Consider the following 19881-nt stretch of genomic DNA (forward strand, 5'->3'; position numbering starts at 1 on the left):
GAGTGAATGTTTTACTTTACTGTGCCTCTGATTGATTAGCAATTAATCGAAGGGACAAGACTCGAGTACGTTACTCACTGTTTTTCTCCTTTGTACATCTTTTACAAAGGGATGACCCATTCATTTTACTACCATTACCAGGAACACCATGAAGATTAGCATAGTTTGTTGAGCTTCAGGAGGGTTGTTAATTCAGACGACATCAAATAGATGTTATCTGACGTCATCGTCAGCAGTTACTCATTTCCGAGTTTACACTTCAATTCACAGCAGTGTGTGTTTAAACATCAGGTGACTGTACAGGCCAATTCTTGCGTAGAACATACGTCCACACATCACAGCTGGGGGATGGGGGAGATCTTGGCTGTGTTTGGTGAAGTTTGCGTTCCTGTCGCTTAATATCTTCATGTCTTCGGCGTTCTTGTTCGAAGTGTTGAACTGAGGCACAGACACTTTGCCGCCAAAGTAAATGGTTCTTGGCAAGTGTTTCCCAGGTTTGTGGGTTTATTTCCTCCACCTTTAAGGTTTCATTCAGTTGGTCTTTGAAACGTCTCAGGGGGGCACCCCGTGGTCTTGAACCGGAGCCAAGTTCACCATAGAGGATCTGGCGCGGTAGTATGGTGTCATTCATACGGCGCACATGTCCTGCCCATCCGAGGCGATTGCCAACGACCAATGCTTCTACACTCTTAGCACGTGCTTTCTCAAGAACTTTAGAGACATAGTTTTCCCACTTAATGTTCATGATGGATCATAGTTTTTGCTGATAAAATCGCTCAGATTACGCGGTGTCGTGTGGTCAGCACGACGAATCCTCTTGGCCGTTATTCTTGGCTTTCTAGACCGGGGTGTTTGAGATGGTAATGTTAAATTCTGGGATGTTAGTCCCTGGTGCAGGCTCAGCAAGTATCTTGGTTTTTTGGCATTGATGGTGAGGCCAAAAAGGTCACATACATCCTTGAAACTGTTGACTGACTGTTGCAGTTCCTTAGGTGTAAGAGCCGATGATGTGGTATTATCAGCGTACTGCATTTCAGTTGCTCTACTAACACTGGTATGTTTTTGCGAGTGAAGTCTGCCCAAGTTGAAGAGGCCACCATCAATCTGGTATTTAATCTCTATGCCGGGGTTGTCTGTTGTTTCATAAAACATGGCCACTAGATAAAAGGCAAACAGAATTGGAGCAAGTACACAACCCTCCTTCAATCCATGTGTGATTGGGAATGATTCGGAGAAGTTGTTTTGATGTAGAATCTGTCCTGTCATGCCGTGTTTAAGTGCCTGCACCAGGCCCACAAAATGCTCAGGAGAGCCAAAGCTTCTCAGAACTGCCCACATAGTGAGTCTTGGAACACTATTGAAGGCCTTTTCCAGGTTATAGAACACAAAATAGAGAGGCTTGTGTTGTTCTCTGCATTTCTCTTGCAATTGCCTTGCATAAAAGATCATGTCAACAGTACCTCTGGAGGCTCGGAAACCACATTGAGACTGGTAGAGTCCTCTGAGGTGACTTACAGGCGGCTAAGCAGGATCCTTGTAAGAAGTTTACCTACAATGGATAACAGAGAAATGCCACAATGGTTGTCACATGTACTACGGTCACCTTTCTTGAAAATAGTGATGATATTGGCATTTTTGAGGTCGTCGGATACTTCTTGGATTTCCCGAATTGAGAGGATGAGGGTGAAGAGCCTCGTTTTTAGGGGATAAGCCTCCACCTTGCATTAGTTCCTGAGGGATGTTGTCTGGTCCAGGTGCTTTCCTAGGTTTCAACCTATCAAGTGCCATACAGAATTTCTGATAAGTTAGTTGCATTGCCATCCATGGTTGAGGGGGATGTTGTGGCACATCCCGTAGAAAGTCATCGGCAGCAGTGGAGCTTTCGTTTAAAAGAGTGGAGAAGTGTTCCTTCCAACGCTCGAGGACGTCTTTACCATCAGTAAGGGTGTTAGCACCATCACTGTTTTCAGAGTTCCAATTGAAGAGCGAGATGGGCCGTAGATCTCTTTTATTCCCACATAGAAGTTCTGCAAGTCTGGCATCAGATAATCTTTGGAGTTCTAGAGCCTTCTCCTGCCACCAGTTGGCCAAGCTGAGTGGCTCAGACGGTTGAGGTGCTGGCCTTTTGACCCCACCTTGGCAGGTTCGATCCTGGCTTAGTCTGGTGGTATTTGAAGGTGCTCAAATACGTCAGCCTCATGTTGGTAGAGTTACTGGCACGTAAAAGAACTCCTGTGGGATAAATTCCAGCACCTCGGCGTCTCCAAAAACTGTAAAAGTGGTTAGTGGGACGTAAAGCCTATAACATTATTTTCTCTTATTTGAGTCCGACATTTCTGTTTCAGATCTTGAAACACAGCTAATGGTATTCTGGGTATTCGTTGAAATGTGAGTCTTCTATTCCTTGCCATGGCGTTAATGACCAGTCATCGAATGATTTTGATCTCAACATTCAGCAGAACTGTCTATTGCTTTTATTAACTGTAGTAGCTAATTACGATGCTTTTATTTGATCAAGGCATATATGGACTTCCTTATCATAGCTAAAAATGTGCACGAAACACGGATCGCTACATTAAGAAACTTTGTTAGCTGCTGATGTGTTGAAGCGGAGCTTCTGACTTGCAGTTTACCAAGCTCAGCCTGTGCATCTTACGTGGTGCACAGAACATGTTGTTAGTGATTCTGTCTGGCAGTTCCATAATTTCCTTCACAGTTTGCAATATGATAATATCCAGGCCGTTAGGGATATACATTCACCATTTCCTTTTCATTTTCACTGGTCTTTGGTGTTCACAAAATTAGTATTTACACTGTCAGTCTCTTCTCACTTTATAATAATAGCTATTTTGAAGAAAAGAGCTAAGAAGGTATAAAATAATTAATGAGGGATCACACTTTATCTCTTGTTACCAAAATAATGGGAAGAATAAAAGCAAATGCAGAGGAAATGTACAAAAGTAAATGCAAGGAGAACAGTTTATTTTTTTAAATAGGGCCTATTTTTGTAATGTACCATAAACTCACCTTGTCAGAGAGGGATTCATGCTGTGCTCATGTATATTACTAAAAAATTTTACTCGTAAGTGGTGGCTATCAACAGGGCCATATCTCAATATTTTGCCACCTAGGGCAATCATTTTGCCACCCCATTCCTTAAGTAACTGATGTGCAAACAATCCCATGGCATAACTTAAATGTGGTTTAGATAATCCCTTAAAATTTTCTAGTACCGGTAACTTAAATGATGCAAATTAATTTAACATGCTATATTAATAGAGATTGGAATTTCTTTTGCTGACTTGAGGATCCAAAAGTGATATTTTGAAATAGAAAAACCATTGATTTTAACAAACAATTCAATTTTCCCATAGTTCAATTTTATTTTTCATCATCCTTTGCAATTCTGTCATACCTGTGATAATAAAATTGATCTCTCTATTAGATTTGAACAGAGGTTCAGTTTTGGCATTTCAAGTTCTTAATATTTTGCTAACTTAAGAGTTTCTGCAAGGTTAAACATACTCATTGCTTTATAAGAATTATTAGCATTCTCATTGGCTCTTAATAAGTTTAATTTTGTTACACCATGCAAAACAGCACTGGTGAACATCATTTTGAAATCTTGTAGAAACACTGAAGTGCTTTCTCGTAGTTTGAAAAACATTTACACACTGCTGACCCAGATAGTGCTTTCTCAATTCATGCTTAAATCTTTCAATAACTATATCGGTGAAAATTATGAAATTAACAAATTATGTTCACTTTGCAGTTTGCTCCTGAATTGACAGTTATTTTGCGTAAACATTAACATTTCACAACTTTGTATAAAATTTGCTATTTTTACAAGTTTATATTCAAGAAAAATTTGTTGCTTAAGTGTGATTTAAACATGAAATGGCATATTTTAGCACAATTTGCAAATCCGTGGCCATGAAATATTTCAGTCCTTGCTTATTAGTGATTATGACGAGATTACAGCATCTTTTCTTGTGTCTGATTTATTGTTGAGGTGGAAAGTTGAACTTGCATCTTGGCATTGGACAAAAATTTATAGAAATATATGCAGATAATTAGTGGTAATAGTAAATTTTGTTAACCAAACACCTCTGTCAAAACCACTTAATTTTTTGCTGTGCATCTCTCCTACCACATCAAGAACAAAACTTACCTTACCACAAATGTCAATAATTATTTCGTGATACATCTAAGATAAACTGGAATTAATGTAGGGTATTGTATATATGTTATCTGAATATAATATTTTTCATGTGTGATCATTCTCTTCAATTTTTATTTCTTGATCTTTATTAGCAGGAAGAAATTCTCAAGTGAATTGAACATTGTTCCTGGTGGTGTACACAGTTTACCATCCACCACTGTGATGGTACAAGCAGCTGGTGGGGTAGAGGGACGATCACGACTTTCCAGTCACCGAAGTGACCATGAGATTCATACTCCAGAACATCGTAACCAGCTGTTTGGAAGGGGACCAAACTCTGATCTGGTTAGTCATGGAACTACTATTGAAGAAACAGAGGTATTGATTTTGTTTTTACCCTAGACACATTAACAGGATGTTTGAGGAAGAAGATATTTCCATTTAGCATAAATGGTCATTAACATGTACCCTACTTATTTTAGTCATTCAAAATCATATGTGACTGTTGCAAGCCAGTCCATTTTCATCTGGTTGAAACCTTCTTACTTCATGATTCCTTGGGAAATTGCCTTTTTATACCTATGTTTTATTCCCCAACTATTCTACTTCTTCATTAAGTTTTTTCTGTCTTGTATTGAGCTTGCTGGTGCACATGGTTTATCTTCTGCCTTGAATGAGAGTTCAAGACCAGCTGCCTTTCACAACATAACATAATAATCTTACTGCAGATTCCAGTACTAGTCATCAGAAAATGAAACTAGTCTTGGTTCAGGAAGCATTCTCGAATATGTATTTGCTTTCCGTCTGTTACATTGCCGCACATATTAACAAACCTTCATCTTCTAAACTCTCTACCCTGTGTTGCCGCACCAGTAAATGAAACCTACCAAGAAACTTAATGCCATAAAACGTAACCTTCAAATTTGAATAATTATCAAACATTGTTTCAAGTCTACCATACGTATCAGAGTAGAGATAGTAGGTTCGATCCCAACTATTGACATTCCTGAAGACAGTTTTTCCTTTTCACACCAGGCCAAATTCTGGGGCTATAATTTAAAGCGACAGTTGTTGTCTTTCCAGTCGTAGCCCTTTTCTATCCCACATTCAGCGAAAGCTGCAAGTGTTAATGTGATGTTAAACCACCATTCATCCAGCAGTTGATCAGGTATTAATATTTATTTTAACAAGCATGTAAAAACTTTACTTCACAGTGAGACAGTAGAGCAATCTGTATTTTAATTAATGTAACCTTGGTCAGGTGTAGTTTTTCCTTTTTTATTTACAGTAGTTAGTATGATGTGAGTTAGAAGTACTGCAATGTTCAGTATTTTAACAGTAATTTCACTGTGTTGCATGGAATCGAAATATTATATATCACATTACTTCACTATAATATTTAGTTTTAATAAGGATTTGGACGTATATAATACATTCATTTCAGTTGACCTAAAATAAATTTGAAACCTCACAATACCATTTCTAGATTAAATATTCATGATTAATTTTTTAGACCCTATCTTACTTAAACGATGGAGCCTTGATCGATCGTTCCTAGAACTATTGTTTTTGTGGATCTATTGTTTATAGTTTGCAGTCCTGAGAACATATCCAGTATAATCTGGGTTTTAAAAAAAACTTGATTTCTTGTTCCTCGATGTATCATTTTTTTCCCCAGATCTGACGTTCATTAATTTCGGTCACAATGAACTCTAAACCCCGATCAATCATATATGCACTCGCCTGTTATGTCACCCTCCCACGCTATCTGATATAGTATTAAGCAAATTACGAGGCACGGAGTTATCCTGCGTTCACCAAGTGTTAATTTCTATTGGTTATAGAAAAGTTACTCATTACATGTTGTGCATGACGTTTTATTGTCTACTGTACATTTTATTCAACGGCATACTGTGGCTTCAAGTTCCGCATGTGTACAGAGTAAGCCAAATGTTCATTTCGTTTGTATGTGCAGTCTGAAGCTGCAGTGCGCTCTCTGGAAGCGAGCTGCAGTATCCAAGGCAAGCTAGGTCGGGGATGTAGTCTACGTTCTTACAGTACTTCACTTTGCGTGTGCATTTTCTGTATATAGTTGTTACTGAATTGTCGTATTTTGTGGATTTTTTGTGTAATACAAAAGGATGCAACCTTTTAAGCAAGTCAGAACCTTAGAAGAAACACTTTAAATTATCGAAGTTGAGAAAAATCCTTCCAAAAAAGATGATCAACATTGCTAAATGACTAAATGGCCATCAACATTCAATTCCATTGTGTGTAGGAAACTTGAAATACATGACCAAATAGCAAAACACGGAATATCTGCAAAGAAAAGAAAGCCTGAGAAGGAATCTACATTCAGCGAGTTGGGGTTATTCTCTTTAGCTGGTATCAACAAGCCTGAGCATGAGGTATTCCTGTAGACAGCATCATACAAAAGAAAGCCCTCAGGGTTGCAGAAAGAACAAACATCAAGAATTTCTTAGGTTCCATTGGATGGATCTCCCACTACAGGCTGTGGCATGGGCTAGTGTATTAGAAGCTATTAGGTGAGAGTGCAGCTGTAGATACGTTAGGTACGAAACTGTGGTTGGCAAACCCGCTGGTGCTGCTCACAGGGTATGAACACTGAGAAATTTAAAATACAGATAAAAATAGGTCTCTTTCAGAGATGTCTTCCGGACCATACTCAAGCCAAAAGAGGAGAATCGTGTCATGGTGGGAAAAGAGTTAAAGATCGCATGACTGTTCTTTTGTGTTGTAACAGTGACGGATCCAATATGTGTGTGCTTATTGTTACAGGAATGTTTCAGAAACCCAGGTGCTTCAAAAATATTCTGAAATCACCAGTTCAATATTTTTTCAACATCAAAGCTTACATGATCACTGATGTTTTTGTAGGATTTATTCCCAGGCTGGATGCTTCCATGGGGATTCAGGAGAAGATAATTTTGTTTTTAGACAACCATTCTGCCCATCCAAAGCACCTTGCATTCCTTCTTAATATAAAGATTATGTTCTCCCCTCCAAATACCACTAGCATCCTGCAACTGTTATATTGTTACAGGAAGCAGCTAGTGCAAAGAGCCTTGTGTCTCATGGACAGTGGAATGAGAGAAGAAATGATAATCATCCTGCAGGCAATTAATTTTGTAATGCCAGTATCAGATCTCACCACTCACAATTCATAACTTCTTTCTGGAAGTGTGGCTACAATGAAAGCCCAATGTGTGGTGATTGGGAAAAGCTGAGCTTGAACAAAATGTGTCAACAGACTGTGACCACCTCACATGTTCTGCTCTCAGTGTAGAGGAGTAGTGTTGCAATACCACAGCATCAGCTGATGAATGTGCACTATGGGACAGTGAGAGTGAATACGAGGTCGAACCATCGCCGAACTTTCCTGAAGCTCTGAGCACATTTGAAACACTTCAAGCCTACATTTATGCAAAATATTTTTAATATTGAAATGTAATCAGGCCAAAAAACAAACTACTGTACTGATTTTTTTTTTGCAAGTAATGTGACGGTATAAAATATGTAATATTTCTTATTACTTAGCCAACGGCCGTAGCTGTGTTGAAACACCGGATCCCGTGAGATCTCCGAAGTTAAGCAACATTGGGCGTGGTCGAGAAGTGGATGGGTTGCCATGCGCTGTTGGTGGGGGGTAAGGGAATGGAGGAGCGGAAAGGAACTAGCCACTCTACTGTATGTAAACTCCGGCTGAGGCACACCTCTGCGGAGTTTCGGACCTGTGGGCAGAACACACCCTTACCTTGCCTCTTATTACTTATGTGTTTTAAGTTCACCTATAATTATCATATGCGCTTTATTTTAAAGTATTATGTTTGTAATTGCTTTAAAACCAGTATTTTCCACATCTGTGAGGGTATTCTTACAATTGCACTGAAAACGATGAATCATGGTTTCACTGTACAGTGGACTCTCGATAATTCACGGTAATTAATGCACACATTTCCGCGAATTACCGAAAACTGCAAATTATCTGCAGTTTTTTTTAAAGCTTAGTAAAAATAAAGTCATCAGTTAAAATATTGAAATGTATGAACAAATGAAAAATATTGATTACATTTTACTTTATAGATATGGATATCGAAGGTGTACAGATTGGATACAAGATCAAACACAATGCCACAGTGGACTGCCTCGCCTTTGCAGATCATATGGCATTGCTACATGATAAGGAAGAAGATGCGAAGATGGCACTAGCAAATCTAGCCAAGACTGGGGCGAAGGTTGGCCTGATGAAAGCGTACAAGAAGACCAAGTTACTTAATGCAAAGGGCAACTGTAAGGTTGAAGATCAAGTAGTAGAGAGAGTCGACAGTGTCCGGTACCTAGGTGAGAATATAACAGGCAAACTATAGAATATTAGGAGTGCGGGAGACAAAGCAAAACTTCAACAGACACTACGATTCATGGCCAAGACCACTTATAGGAAGAAGAACCTATCGAGGAACGCCAAACTGGACCATCTGGAATGCTACATTGTACGCTACTGAGGCCACTACATTGGGCAAAAAGCTTATATTCTATTGAAAAGGGAGGAAAGAAAGATCCTGAGAGATATATGGGGCACCAAAAAGCAGGATGAAATATGGGTGCATAGATCAAGGCAGGAGATATGAGAAAGTAGAACTAATTTTAAAGTGTATTATGGAAAAGAAAGTTGAGTTTCCTGGGACATTTGATGAGGATGGATGACGACAGGTTAACAGAAAAGATATGGAATGCCACATGCTTAATGGGAAATAACCGCATGAAGGAAGTTAGGGAGGATTAGAAGAATATTGGCGTAATAGATAAATATCCACTAACGACTGTGCATGATAGATCTGTTTACAAAAAGCTCATTGAAAGTCACAAGTGGACCATTACTAAGATCAAGATCCAAATCACAGAAGCAGAAAGAAATAGGAGGAGTAAATTAATGAAGAGGTATTGGGAAGAATGAAGACATGCTGAACAAGTCACTTGAAATCCTAAGGGTTGAAACGAATAAAATAAATATTGCAAGACACAATAGAGAAAAATGAATATACAATAAAAATACATGAGTTTTACAACATGCATGTGGATTATGCCAATAAAAACTATTATTTTCAGTTTTTCACTTACGGTTAACCTTTTACATTTCATTTTATGACTACTCATATTGAAAACTAACACAATTACAAATCACAGTTGAAAGCTCTCGCAGCTAGGTAACTTAGGCAAGCTAGGCTCCAAGTGAAAGTGCATTACTCTCAGATGAGGATATTGCGCTGTAACACTCGCAACAGCATGCTCTAATGTTTCCATATTTGCAGCATTCTTGTTGCAGTATGCAAGTAGGTTGCATAGTATCGCAATAAAATTCCTTGAAATGATGCAGAGATATTATTTTACTGCTTGTGATGGTTAGTTGCTATTTAAAAAAAAAAAAAAAAAAAACGGTTCAAGACCCACGAATTAACCGCAATGAAAATTATCCACAGGCGAATAACCGGGAGTCTTGTGCACATTGTGTGCTAGATGCATGATATTCTATCACCTGTAGATTTCATTAGATTAGTAAGATTATAATTTTTTTCTAACCAGTTTATTAACTAGAATGTGAAACCCCACTAGATATGTAGACGTATAACAAATTTGTAGAGTTGAAAAATATATTATTTATGGTTCAGATTCAATCTTCTATGCTGCTTGCACCATGGAGGTGACCTTTTGGCTGCAATATTGTTTAGTCTATTGACTTTTAATTAGTTGTGCTTTAGTTTGACATTTCATTGTGTTACTCATTTAAATTTTTTCCCTACTAATCGACCTGCCTTTATTTTAACCAGTATATAGCAATTTCTGAATACTGTGCCATGATATCACTATAATGAAGCAACTCCCTCTGTGGATCTGGTAGAATATTGGCCTGTAGATCCCAAGATCATGGGTTCAGACCAGGCAGAGTTAATCCAAGTTTTGAAGGGTAAAAGAAAGTCCACTTGACACTACAGGCTGTATAATGTCGCTGGGGTGCATAAAAGTTTAGGGCACACATTTGGTATTTACTTGACAAAATGAATTAAAATTGAGCCATAGGTTGCCCAGCAGAGTCATGGTTTCTCTGTCATCTGGTAGAGTGAAACATACACCAAAATAGACATGCAGGCTGCCTAAATAGCATCATATAAAATATCTGCAGCATGTTGGCTGAGGCTCTACATTATTATTATTATTATTATTATTATTATTATTATTATTATTATTATTATTATTATTATTATTATTATTGTTATTGTTATTGTTATTGTTATTGTTATTGTTATTGTTATTATTATTATTATTATTATTGTTATTGTTATTGTTATTGTTATTGTTATTATTATTATTATTATTATTATTATTATTATTATCATTATTATTCGCATTCTGTTGTATCTTAACAGCTGGCATGTTGTCCTGTAATGTAGATGAGTCTTCACATGAAAATATACTGTATAAACACTAGAAAAACAGCAGCATTAACACACAATTTAGCACATGTAAAAATACACTAATTCCATTGATCACTGAAAAAGTTAGTGACTTTTGTTTGTTTGAGTTTGTTTAGTTTTACATGATAGAGAAAATCTTCAATTTCATTTAAAGCTTGAAATGTGACATAAACATTTGACTGAGCTTCAACAAATCATCTTAAACTTCCTACCATTTTGAAAGCTACAGACATGGTTGGTACAGGCAATGTATTCTATGACGTCATTACTACTGTCCTCTTCATCAGTGGATGGATTGGAATTTTTGTAGCTCATTTGGCAGAATAATGTGTTATGTCAGATCTCCATACACTGCAACTTTATCATCCACTACAGTAATTACACATCATAACTAACATCAGTCACTACTTCTTGCCATCGCTCAGGTTCCAGGAGCATTTCTAGTTCTGCTGGAGCATTTTCTGCCTAGTTATTTTTATTCCAAGTTTGATGATTTTGGGATGGGGGAAGGGAAGTTTTCCAGTGGCCAAGTGTGAATGCCCGTAGACAAGCGACAGTCAAGGCTATGCCGATCCTACACTCACTGACAGTTCCAAAGGTAAAGGTTAGGTTTGTTAACAATATAGTAGAAGTCCATTATAGTGAGAATTCATAATGGCAAAAATTTACTCGCTTTAGCTGATCGTCGTTTTATCTGATTTTTCGCGAAAGTCGCAAAAACCATATTACATTAAAATTGGTATGAAACGGCAATCAATTTGTTCAAAATTTGCATTTTCGTGGATGATGTCCACAGTATGGCTTATTTGTTTGTTATTTTTTGATATCCGGTACTACGTGAAAGTCTGTTTAATTTTGTTCTGAAAAATTATAATATCACTCCAGAGGCTCTGTCACAAAGTTTGTTTTCTTCTTCAAATGGCGTCACCTAACCCAACCACATATGTATCAAGCCGGGTATCGACTGCATTTGGCTGTTCGAGTGCAGCAAACTCTTTCGTTTGTGTTTCACGTAACACCATGTTTGTGATGTTTTGTCGATCATGAAGTCGAATTCCTTGAAAGCAAATCGCTTGGATACGTAAACAGTACCTGCATCTGTAAATTAACAAGACAGGATTAGTGCATTAGCATAATTGCATATAGCACGAGTGGTATACTGTAAGTGAAGCCTCCATGGCTCTGGCAGCAGTGCGCTGGCCTCTCACCTCTGGGTTCTGTGGTTCAAATCCCAGTCACTCCATGTGAGATTTGTGCTGGACAAAGCGGAGGCAGGACAGGTTCTTCTCTGGGTGCTCCGGTTTTCCCTGTCATCTTTCATTCCAGCAACACTCTCCAATCTCACTTAATTTCATTAATCATTCATTAATCATTGCCCCAGAGGAGTGCAACAGACCTTGGCTGCCGGCACAATTCCCATCCTTGCCGCTAGAAGGGGGCTTCATTCATTCATTCATTCATTCATTCCATTCCTGACCCGGTCATATGACAGGAAACAGACTGTGGAACTGTTAGTTTAATAAATATGTATGTACCAGAACAGTTATGAGACTTCTTAATCCGGGACTTTTCTCTTCTGTATGGCACCAATAAAATTGTCATTTTCTTCTTTAACTCTTGAACTGGCATTTTCATTTCCTCACCTATGTCTTTCTAGGTGTTCTTGTGCATACTTTTGTTGTGATAACTAGCACTTTTAGGGTACCACAAGATCTCTTTATATTTATGCAGCTGTATCAGAGCTATACAAATTTCATTCTCCATTTCGCTGCGGTAGAACCACCCCAACACCCATCTCAACTGAACGAACGCAGTGCACTGAAATTCTTTTGCGCGGGACAAAAGACCGCTCCGATTTGGTTTGACCCACGCCCAGTTCGAGTGCGGTAATGTTCGTTTCATGAGAACATATTTCAAGCGAATGTAGAGAAATGATAACCTCCTCGCTAAAAATTTACTTGGGAATAGCTTTTCTGAAATTAAGTAGATGTGAGAAAGTACACCCATGTTCATAAAAACAAGAAAACCTGAAAGACTAGACATAGGAAGTTTATATTCACAGGACGAAGAAATGATTAGCATTAGAGCCATGTCGGCTCTCAGGTTCAAGGTCCACATTGATATCTCGGTGTACCACCACGACTGGTAAAATGTTGTGCCTGCGGCTCTTGTTTTCGCTATAAACCAAAGGTAATGGATCATCGTGACTTGAGCACACATGCAGGATGCCTCACAGATGTATGCGAGAACCGCACCGTCAAATTAGTGTGTTTGAAAGAGGGCGCGTTATTGGCGTGAGAGAACGTGATGCATCCATCCGGGAAATTGCTGCTCCTGTGGGACGAAGTGTATTGGCAGTGCAATGGGTGTGTACAGAATGGTTCACAGAAGGACGTAGAACACGAGATGGGTCTGGTCGCAAACCCCCCTCCGAGAAGATCGACACCTCATCCGAATGGCATTGCAGTACAGATATGCATCCTGCTCGGCTCTGGCGCTACAGTGGAAGTGTAACATATCGTATACTATCAGGAGTGACAGTCCGTTGTCATTTATTATGGTCTGGGTTACCGACGCGTCGACCACTTTTCTGCCTGCCTTTGACTAATGTGCATGAACATGCTGGACTGCAGTAGTGTATGGAATGTCACTGGGGACAGGAATGGCAGTAGATAATGTTTTTGAACAAATCCAGGTTCTGTTTGTTTAAAAATGATGGCCGCATTTTGGTTTGCCGCAGACAGGAGGGGCCTCACATTGACTGCATTCACACAAGACATACAGCGCCAACTCAAGGCCTTATGGTGTGGAGTGCTATTGGGTACAACCACAAATTACAGTTGGTGTGTGTCCAGGGCATCGTGACCATTTTGACCTACGTGAATGACATCCTGCGACCCGTAGCCATACCCCTTCTGCACGTCAGCCCAGATGCCATATTTCAGCTGGACACAATGCACGACCACATGTTGCTGCACGAACTCTTACCTTCTCGTTGTCACAGGATGTCAGACTGTTGCCAGCCTGGCCCACCCGATCACCGGACTTGTCACCAATCTAAAATGTGTGGGATACGGTGAAACGACGGGTGCGACGCTGTGACCCAATGCCAACTACCAAAGATGAACTGTGGAACCAGGTGAGTGCAGCATGGATGGCTATACCCCAGGACGCCATTCACGCCTTATACGCGTCAGTGCCATTGCGCATGGAACAAGTTATCAATCCGCATGGAGGACCCAGTGCCTACATGGCAACAGGACACATGCTGAACCGAGGTGACTGAAATGCTAATAGTTTCTGCAGAACATACTAATGAACATGACCTGTGAATATGAACTTCCTACCTCTAGACTTTCAAGGTGTTCTGTTTTTTATGAACATAGTGTATAAACTATCTTCTGAAATCAATGACGTAGTCTGCCATATCTTGAGGTGTATCACATTCTTACTTAATTTCAGTATATAACATTCGAATTAAGCGATCGTTTACTTCAGCTTCACATTATTTACACATTAATTACAAAAACGTGTTATCCTCTTTCATTTTGAATTTTCTTTAGAGAACAGTAGTCGACAGATATTACCTTCCTTCTATAAATTTATGTGGGAATAGCCTTTCCAAAATTTAACCAGATGCGATAAAATATTAGCTAATCTCTGTAATCAGTGAAGCGCTCTGCCATATCTTGAGGTGTATCGCATACTTACTTAATTTCAGTGTATAGTTTTAAAATTAAGCGATCATTTACTTGGCCTTTATTTCTAATGACTTGACAACTGCTATCGACCATGTTATTTATTTATTTATTTATTTATTTATTTATTTATTTATTTATTACAAAAACATGTTCTTCTCTTTCATTTCTAATTTTCTTTATAGAACAGCAGTTCATGGGCATTATTAATCGTCTCCAACATTCCCTCTGAATGTCGATGAGAGAGCTTGCAAGTGCACATAGCGAGAAAACGATACCGGAGGTCGCATTTTGTGGCAAACACTTCAGTTTTTTTTATTCAAACAGTGTCACTTAACCTAACTTAACAGTATATGTATCATGAAAACTTATATCAACCGCCAGTAGAAAAGTAATAACCTTCTTGCTATAAATTTACATGGGAATAGCCTTACTGATTTAACCAGACGCGAGAAAATTATACTCCAACCTCTGAAGTCAATGATGCACTCTGCAATATCTTATATTCTTTCTTAATTTCAGTATTAAAATTATGCAATCGTTTATTTTAGCCTTTATTTCTAACGATTTAACAACTGGTATCAACCTCGTAATTTACGCATTTATTACCATAACATGTTCTCCTCTTTCATTATGATTTTGATGTATGGAACAGCAGTTGATGTGTATTACTAATTGACTCCAACGTTATTCAAGTGCCTGTAAAGAAATGAGACCTTCTCTCTATAAATTTACATGATAATAGCCTTTCCGAAATCTAACCAGACGTGAGAAAATATAAACTAACCTCCGAAGTCAATGATGCACTCTGCAGTATCTTGAGGTGTATCCCATTCTTGCTTAATTGCAGTATTTAGCCTTAAAATTAAGCGATCGTTTGTTCAACCTTTATTTTCAACAAGTTAACAACTGCTATCAGAAAAGTTATTTAAGCATTTATTGCGAAAACATGTTCTCTTTCATTTCAAGTTTTCTTTACACAAGAGCAGTCAACGGGTATTACTAATCGACCCTGACATTGCCTTCGAATGTCGACAAGAGATCTCGCTAGTGGATATAGCGAAGAAACTATATTGAAGATAATCAATCGCATGCAACATAATCGCTGGGGTGCATAAATATCGGTAACGGAAAAATTGCACTCACTTAATCGCTAGTAACAATATGTGTGTCAGTGATAGGGCTCTTGCTGTAGCAAAAGGATAATACACAGTTTAATATAGGTATTTTGAACGGGCAGACAAAAACAGTCATTATAACGGGGTTCTTGTTATATGCCATACTCACTGTAGTGGACTTCTACTGTAGCGACTATCTGACCATTACTAGGAAACTACAATAAAAATAGAGAATTCTTGATAATTACTTGAAGGCTTCAATCTCTGGAACCTTTACAACAGTAACTTGTGATGCAACCCTGACTTCGAATTATCCAAATTTAAGCTTTGAAAATTCAAATCAAATACAATTTTTTGGGGCATTGATTAGAATAGGAATTTCAAGGGAAATAATACTCTTTTGTTCATATTATCCAATGTCGAATTTACCAGATTCCACTGTAGTTGGGTTGAAGTTGGTGTCAGGAAGAGCATCCAGCTATAAAAACATGCCATATCACCTCATCCCTGTCCTCATACTAGGAAACGGGGATAAGGGGTATGACTACTTCTAATAATTCGCTATATGGCTATACATACTTATTTGCAGTCATGATGGTTGGTAATTCACGAAATGTGTGTATGTTCAGTCCTCAGTCCGAAGGCTGATTGGATCCTCAACACCTCCACTATTAGCTGTCATAGATGGCCTGAAAATGAAGAGCAAAGTTGTTTCCCGTTGCTTTCCTCATCAAGCAAGACATTGCTATTGTATATCGGTCTGCCAAGCTCACTGAAATGCATGCAACAGCCGACCCTATGAGCAACATTTTCACACCATTCATAGCAGGGACTGGCTTCATAAGGAAAAGCTTTACTGGCACTGCTCATACCTTAGTCACTTTCATATTGTCAAAGCCAAGCATGAGACTTCTGTACACATGGAGGCAATGGAAGAAGGCAAGACCTGGGGAGAGGTGAAGAGGTTGCCTGGCAACAGATCAGATGGAGATGCTTTTTCGATGCCCTATGTTCCACAAGGAACAACAGGAATTAAGTCAAGTATGTCAAGCATGAGACTGATACAGATCAATGAAAGTAACAAAATTTTTCTTGCGCATACCAGGAGACATAGTGCACTGTAAACACTACGTCTTTCCAGCAAAGGCGTATTCCTGAAATAGTATGGTAAAAACTGTAAATATACTTTACTTACACATAATAGAGGACTTACTTCACTGACCTGTCATTGTGTTAATCCTATTGTGTGTTCCTTTTCATGTTTCTATCTTTCTGTGATTTTTATTTACTCATAATTCTTTGATGTAGAACTTACTGAGTTACCCACTTAAGTCTTTTGTAGCATTTATGGATGTTTGTGGTGTGTGTTAGGGCATCCCTATGAATGAAGAAGACAAACGTAGTATAGGTGGATCATATCGACGAGGTGGTTCAACTCATCGGGCTACAAGTCCTCGATATTTCACCTGTGATAGTACAATGGGGTTACCAGATGATTTTGAAGGGCAGGTAAGTGAAATTTTCAATTGTGATCTAAAGAGCATGGGTTGACTGAAGTGTGTACCATCAAAATTATTTTTGTTATTTACAGAGCCAAGAGGGTATGCTGCTAGACTCATCTGACACACATTCTGTATCGAGTACATCATTCATTTCTGCTGTATCTTCACAGGAAGATCTGACACTAGTGAATCTACATATGCAAGTGAACAAACCCATCATAGATTCTCCTCTGCTCATGTCAAGCTATGTCAGCCATTTGTCTCAGGTAAATACATCATATTAATACAAACTATAGACTAATAATGAAAATAATCTGATTTTATGTTGTAAAAGGTTGAACACAATACATGATGTACTTCATATGAATTAGCCTGGAAGGCAAGATTATGGGATAAAAACAATTGAAGTTTTTTACCTAGATGACTAGTAAAATTGGTCATAGAGGGTGAAAAATAGTAGTAGTGGTGGTGGTGGTGGTGGTGGTGGTGGTGGTGGTTATTGTGCTTAGATTCAAAGTACAATATTCTGCCTGCATAGCATTTAAATAATAAAATGTCTTGTAGCATCACAATAAAGCAAATACCAGTTCTGTTACTAGCACAGTCAGTTCAGGGCATGTAAATTTTTTAAATACCAGATTTAAAGTGACCCTAATTTCAGTGTCCATTAGAACAGGTCTAAGTAAGATAGAAGCCTTTTCAATGATGGATCTGACCGAACAGTATGATGCAACGTCACAAAGCGATGCAGTGATAAAACAAAAGGTGGATGGGAAATAATACACGGCCCAACAATAAGAAGAGATACACTTTATAAGAGAGCGATTCACAACCTACCACGTTTTAAATTAACTTGCATTCAATTGCAAAGTTTACTTAATGTTATAATAGCCAATAGTCTAGCTGGATGAGTAAAATATTACAGTAGCATAGATGTCAAAGGTTTCCTTACGTGAGTGTTATCAGAAGTTATGATAAAATTATGATGCATTACATAAGGGAATTAAAAGTATAATTACTGAAGATAAAACAAAAGAATGAAGAAAATAATCTCAAACTTGAATTATGAGAAATCATACTTGAGAGCTAGTTGTGAAGAAAGCTAGGCGAATTTCTTCACGTTTCGCTGAGAACTTTGCTCCACATCTTCAGAAGAATATCTCACCTACTCGCGAAGAAGGCTTCTCTAATAATGAAGGTTTAAATTGAAGAATACTTTACCGTTGGTCTATAGTAAGACGTACTCTCGTTTTTCACCAGTTAGCTCACTTTGCACTAGCCTTCTGAGCGGGAAGTGACAACACTGTCTTAGGTCCAATTAAGATGTTCTGTGTTCAATCCTATGTGCAATGTGAAGTAAACAGCAAGGTCATCAGACAAGTCAGGGATGAATGGGATAGAAGAAATAAATAAAATCAAAATTAAAAAATAGAGTGGAATGAAGTCTGGCAAGCTCTATCCTTCTCCGGAAGATTTTTGGCTAAAACGTAATTTTTAAGCTTTTGGGCTTTTACTTTACAAAGGAAAAATTTTGGGCTTTTGCCATAACAAGAAAACTAGGTGAATTTCTTTACATTTCTCAGAGAAATTTGCTCTGCATCTTCAGAACAAAATTTCATCTGTTCACAAGAATGACTTCTTTAATAATGAAGGTTTGAATTTAAGTTAAAAATAAGATAAATGTGGAGAGAAAATAATTTAAATTACGCCTTAAGAGACAAACATGTTTATCTCTACACAGGAGGCATGCCATATTGTTCCGCCATGACATTAAGAAAATTAATATCTCATTATGGTACCAAATTTTTTTTTGAAGGTTATTGATAGCACGTTCCACTAAATATATAGAAAATGTCTCTATGTAATAACAGTTTGTATCACACCAAAAATACAACCCTTCTAAATACTGTAGTGAGATTCACCCTTGCACATAAGTCAGTGCTACTGCCTTGAAAATAAAGATAGATTAAAAGGTTCTCCATAGCAGAAGATAAAACAAAATTTCCTGCTTACAAGGAGTAGTTACATATCCACTTTTTTTCATCCTGGGTCTATGATCCAGTACACCAAACGTTCATCCATTGTGGCTTGTTGCTCTAGCGCGCACACAAGTTTACGTCCTCAGCCATCACTGTCCAAATACAAAGTAGCCAGCTTCTCACAGTGTGTATAAGAAACAAGATGGCTGGGAGAAGGGAAGCTCCACAGCACATGAGCGTGCTTAGATTCAAAGTACAATATTCTGTCTACATAGCATTTAAATAATGAAATGTCTTGTAGCATCACAATAAAGCAATACCAGTTCAGTTACTAGCATAGTCATTTCAGGACACGTATATTTTTTAAATACCAGATTTAAAATGACACTAATTTCAGTGTCCATTAGAACAGATCTAAGTAAATAAATAAAATTTCTTAGCTCAGATTTTATAGTTTGTAATGAAAAAAAAAAAATATGGTACAACTAATTGTTCTTATCATTTATTGGGAATCATTTTATCAAATCTGTAGATTCTATTTGTTACGACTTTCAATGAAATCTTGTATTGTACCTTCATTCCTTGGTTATAATTCTTTTGATCTTCTCACATATATGTCTGTTTTAATTTCCTGTTCCTCATTAAGTGTATGTCTTGTCACGTTTGAAATTTCAAACCAAAATTATTTAGATGAAAACTAACCTCCTCCATCTTTTTTTTTTTTTTTTTTTTGCCACTTGCTTTACGTTGCTCCGACACAGATAGGTCTTATGGCGACAATGGGACAGGAAAGGCCTAGGAATGGGAACGAAGTGGCCGTGGTCTTAATTAAGGTACAGCCCCAGCATTTGCCTGGTGTGAAATCATCCTGACTTTATCCTGATTAATTGGTATCAGATTTCCTAATAAAAAGGTACCATTTATGCCTGTT

General features: G+C 38.0%; 1 protein-coding gene across 1 annotated transcript in view; it reads left to right on the forward strand.

The window, feature by feature from the left end:
• The window catches only part of tweek (transmembrane protein KIAA1109 homolog tweek), an 843591-nt gene that overhangs the window by 269873 nt on the left and 553837 nt on the right, over nt 1-19881 (forward strand). The window contains 5 exon segments of the mRNA XM_068226772.1: nt 4315-4540; nt 7227-7299; nt 8267-8524; nt 11539-11610; nt 17083-17237. Of these exon segments, the coding sequence (XP_068082873.1) occupies nt 4315-4540; nt 7227-7299; nt 8267-8524; nt 11539-11610; nt 17083-17237 (784 nt within the window).

This window comes from Anabrus simplex, chromosome 1 (assembly GCF_040414725.1).
Source record: "Anabrus simplex isolate iqAnaSimp1 chromosome 1, ASM4041472v1, whole genome shotgun sequence".
In the NCBI taxonomy this organism is placed as follows: Eukaryota; Metazoa; Arthropoda; class Insecta; order Orthoptera; family Tettigoniidae; genus Anabrus; species Anabrus simplex.